This window comes from Paralichthys olivaceus, chromosome 24 (genome assembly GCF_024713975.1).
Source record: "Paralichthys olivaceus isolate ysfri-2021 chromosome 24, ASM2471397v2, whole genome shotgun sequence".
NCBI lineage: Eukaryota > Metazoa > Chordata > Actinopteri > Pleuronectiformes > Paralichthyidae > Paralichthys > Paralichthys olivaceus.
In genome coordinates this window covers 12410244-12414955 of record NC_091116.1, presented here as the reverse complement: position 1 = coordinate 12414955, position 4712 = coordinate 12410244, and the positions used below count along the sequence as shown (strand labels likewise).

Genomic DNA, 4712 nt, shown 5'->3' with positions numbered 1-4712 from the left:
TCCTGTCGAGTTTATCTGGGACCTGCTGTTGACACACACATGAATGATTGCGAGATGTGTTTGAATATCATTTATCTGGGTTTAAATACCAAATGTACTTTTATTAACCCACTTCCCTGTTTATCCAAAAGGACAAAGACGAGATCAAAACAATCAAAGAAGAGTTTATTTTACAAAAGAAGAGCGAGAAAGGACGAACACAGAGCTTCAGGGATCTAAACTGTGGCTTCTCTTCTGATAGTGTGGAGACGGTGCAGAGCCGAGTGTTTACAGTGCAGATAAGAAATGTCTGAGTTCCTTGTCAAAGGTCAACTTGACAGAGAAAGGCAGGATGGAAAGAGAGAGAGAGGAGGAGGAGGAGGTTTCTGGAGCGACTCTGTTTACAGCTTGGCCATCCTGGCAGCGTTGAGGCGCATGGACACGCAGGAGGAGCCGGCAGCGTAACGCATCTCCCTCAGCATCCCGCTCCACTGCTTCTTATCGTCCTCGTACCTGAGGACAGACACAGCAGCGTTAGGTCTCACCACAACAACCCACAGGAGAATAGATCCGGAGGTTCAGACTTACTGCCAGACGTCAGTGACCTCTGTGGGAGCCACCTCCTTGTTCTCCATCTGAACCATGGCGAAGCCGCCCACAGCGAACAGAGCGCCACTGTTGCTCACCAGGTTGACGGAGCTCCGTTCCTGGGGAAACTCTGTGAAGGGCTCCCACCTGAGGAGAGGTGGCATTCAGAGAAGGTCAAGTGTAAGATGGAGCCTCACTGTGTCTTTTGAACTTCGGTGTATTGGTTGAAATTCAGCCTTTTATATTTCGAGGTCGTGACATGAAATATGGAGGCTCGAATATGGAATAAATAATTAAGACAGAATGATTCACTGCAGTTAAGAGGATAAACACTGTACAATTCATTACATGTTGTTTTTCATCCCATTTCACTTTTAGTCTCCTAATGACCGACAGAATGAAAGAATAACTTCGAGTTAGTTCAATGTGTTGCAACAAACACAAATTCCTAACCAGACTAGGAAGAGAAGAGAAAGTAGAGAACAGAATCCTACTTGTTGGTTGTGAAGTCGTACGCTTCACACGACGCACTGAGTCCTTCCTCGTTGACGCCCCCGGCCACCAGGATCCTGCCGTTATGGACGACGGCTCCGAACATGGCTCTGGGCGTCTTCATGGCCGCCAGCTCCCTCCACTCTGACTGTTTGTGGTTGTACGCAAACATCTTATTGAGCGCTTTGCTGCGGAGAACAAGGGAGGATTAACACATCTTTAATACATCATATATGTTTTATGACCTCCACTACAGCCATGTTGTCATGTCGTCCATCTTTAAACGTCCCTGGTGGTAACATATCAGATCATGGACGCAGCAGAGTAAGTGTGGAGTCCGATGGGATGATAGACGACCAACAGCTGCTGCCTGGTGTGTCAGGACACACACACACACACACTCACTTGTCGTCCGTCTTTCCTCCGATGCAGTAGACCATTCCTCTGTGGGAGACGACAGCGTGGCCGTGGATCTTCAGAGGAAGTTTTTTGGTCTCACTCCACCTCATCTTCCTGAAGAAAGGAACATCACACTTTAACCAGAGCACCGCAGGTTTGTTTGGGCCACGTTAGACTCACAGGCCACAAGAAGACCAGAAGGACCTGAAGTGTCTTCTGGGACACGTTTCATACATGTGGTCCTGAGTCAATCAACCTGAATGTGTCTGTCAAACACGATAATGACTGAACTAACAATTATAGAGTTGAGATCACATCATGAATAAAAACCCAACACATACAGTTTTTTTTTTACTTTTCTAAGGAAGCCGCCTTGTTAATTTCCTGACACAGATGCAAAGATAGAAACATGGAAGGGAAGGAGAGAAAACACTGACTCCACATCGTAGCACATGACGGAATCCAGAGACTCGTTGGTCTGCAGGTCTTTTCCGGCCACGGCGAACAGCAGGTTCTCGCTCTCCCCGATGTTGAAGAGGCACCTGGGAGACGGCATGGGCGGCAGAGCGACCCAGTCAGAAGTGAGCGGATCCAACTGTGGAGAGAGGGAGACAATAATAAACATGATAAAACACCCTCTTAGTGGCCATTAGCTCCTCGTGAAGGAGGAAATGAACCATCGTCCTACATGCTATCAACATATTGATTATTCCGTAAAACCAAAAAGAACCCGTCCTGCACTGTTTGAATCTCTGAGGGAAACACACAGATCAGTTAGAACTGAAATAAATAAAAATCATGAGAAAATCATATAAGATCAAAAAGGGATTATTATTATTAAAACATGTAAATGAAATAACAAAGACGCTGCTGTGAGTTTTGCGGTGAACAAATAATTCACACACTTCTGCGTTCACCCTGCTTCTTTTATCGTTACCAGTAACAGCTCAGCAGGGGGCGCCCCTGAGCGACACCTCGATGAAAAGGAAAACCCGAAAAATAAGCAGACAAACGAAAAACCTCTCTCTCTCTTGCTCGTTCGCTCTGTTGCTGAGGAGACGTGTGTGTCTGCGCCGAGACAAACCACTCTTCTGAATTATAATCCCCATGTTTTAAAGACGACGACAGCTTCGTATTTAAGGTGTGATGGTGAATTTAAGATAATAGAGTGATGTCGACCTTCTCTCTTCGGTGTTTCGATGAGGGAGCTGCTTACCAAGTAGAAGTAACACTGCAGAGGCACGTCCTTGTTCTCCTCGTCCACAAACAGTCCACCGATGATGTAGAGCTGGTTCCTCTGCGACGCCAGGCTCACGTGGTTACGAGGCACCTGCTCCGACATGGCCGCCAGGAAGCACTCGTTCTCGGTAACGTCATACGCCACCGCCGCCGTGTCGTTGATCATGACGATGAAGTCACGGGCGTACATGCCGTGTCTGCGGTTGTCATTCAGGAACCCGGGGAACGGGCTGTCCTCCTCCTCACCTCCCTCCTTGTCGGCTCCCTCCTCCCCTTCCTTCTTCTTGGGTTTCTCCGGGAGCTTCCCCTTGAAGGCGTCCCTGACGACCTGGATCGTCTTCTGCAGCTCCGGGTCGGCCTTGATGATGTCATCCGTCTCCACTCTGTCTTTGAAGTACTTCTCTGGGAGCAGACGGAAGCGGATGCAGTCGAAAGCGTCCTTCAGGACCTTGACGCGCTTGTCTTTGTCGTGGCGGACCCAAGCCATGACGGCCTCGAACACCAGCTCCTCCTTCTCCACGTTCAGCGAGTCGCCACCGATGATGGCGAAGAGTTCGTGGGCGGCGAGCCTGAGGAACTCCTCGTCTTTGTAGAGGGCCTCGAAGCGGTCAGCGATGTAATTGCGAGCGGCCACGGCGAGCCTGGGACAGTTGAGCACCAGGCCCATCCTGAAAATGGCCATGCAGTTGATCAGGGACATCTTCTTCTGAAGGTAGTTGACGCACACGGTGAAGACAGAAGGGATCTGGAATCTGTTCGCCACAGCGATTATATCCTGAACGTTGTCGTCGGTGAGATCGATCTCGGCCGAGTAGAGGTACTGGACGATCATGTCCAGGATGGAGGGGTTGACGTCGTCCAGGACCACCTCCTTGGTGTTCTCCACTTCCTTGCCGTCCTCTGTGAAGAAGATCTCCCTGAAGTAGGGGCTACAGGCGGCCATGATCAGCCGGTGGCAGGGGAAGCTGCGGTCGCCTACCTTCAGGGTGCAGTCCACAAACTTGTTCTCATTCAGCAGCTCCTTCAGCCCGTCCTGGAGCAGCGTGCTCTGAAACAGGCGCAGCTCCTCCTTGATGGCGTTGGGGTCCATGGTGCGTCAGGAGGGGACACGGCAGGCGAACGAGGGGTCTGTGGAGAGAGGAAGGAGGTGACGGCCGCAGGTCCTGCTGGCAGTTGGTCCTGGCTGGAAAAGGCAGAGCAGAGAAAAGGTTCCCGGTGTGAAGACCCTGCAATTTAATCCTGTCCCGCTCTAAATATAGCCCCCTGCCCACTGCAGCTCCGGAGGAATCCGACTGGGCCGAATCACAGCGCAGGCCTCGACCGGAGCAGCTGCTGCCACAGACTGAAGGAAGCAACTGGCTGCTCGGCCTGGAGATGAGCCACCATGATTCAGCTCACACAGTGTCATGTGGCAGGAGGAGGACGGAGACAATGCTGTCAAAGTCCTCAAATAGCTTCCAACGGATGACAGTGAGGGTATTTAGAGCTGCTGCTGTAGATCATCTTTTCATTTAGAACATATTCTCATTCACTTTTATTACTTCAGTCACTTTCATCCTGTAGATTTGGTTTCGCTCATATACGGATTCCAGCAAATAACCCTGAACTTCAAAGTTCAATCAATATTTTATTTCTCCTATTTCTCTGATACAAATTATTTTATCATATTCTATAGAAAATTATTCATTTGATTCTCTCTTAACTTGTCTTATCTTCTTCTTTATTTCATCTTATCTTATTGTAAACACTCGGAGCAGTCCTGGAGTAAAGTCTGAACGCAGCAGCTGTCTGAAGAAACAGGTGACGGCCATCGTTACGAGCAGCTCTCTCCACCAATCAGAACACTCCTCCCGCTCCCTGCTGGATCACAGCCCAGCTGCCTCTTTGTGTGTCTGTGTGTGTGTGTGTGTGTGTGTCTGTGTGTGTGTGTGTTTCTCTGCGTTTGAACCATTTAAACCATATTCACTCCCCTCACTGAGACCCCAAACTATCACTCGCTGTGTTTTCCTCCTTCT

General features: G+C 49.5%; 1 protein-coding gene across 1 annotated transcript; it reads right to left on the bottom strand.

Annotated features, from left to right (window-relative positions):
* Positions 1-148: 148 nt before the first annotated feature.
* LOC109645905 (kelch-like protein 41b) lies at positions 149-3949 on the bottom strand. The gene is made up of 6 exons (XM_020111580.2): positions 2675-3949; positions 1896-2053; positions 1465-1572; positions 1062-1247; positions 568-714; positions 149-492 (listed from the first exon to the last, which is right to left on the bottom strand). The coding sequence occupies exons 1-6, from the start codon at positions 3785-3787 to the stop codon at positions 381-383; spliced, it is 1824 nt and encodes a 607-aa protein (XP_019967139.1). The 5' UTR covers positions 3788-3949; the 3' UTR covers positions 149-380.
* Positions 3950-4712: the final 763 nt, after the last annotated feature.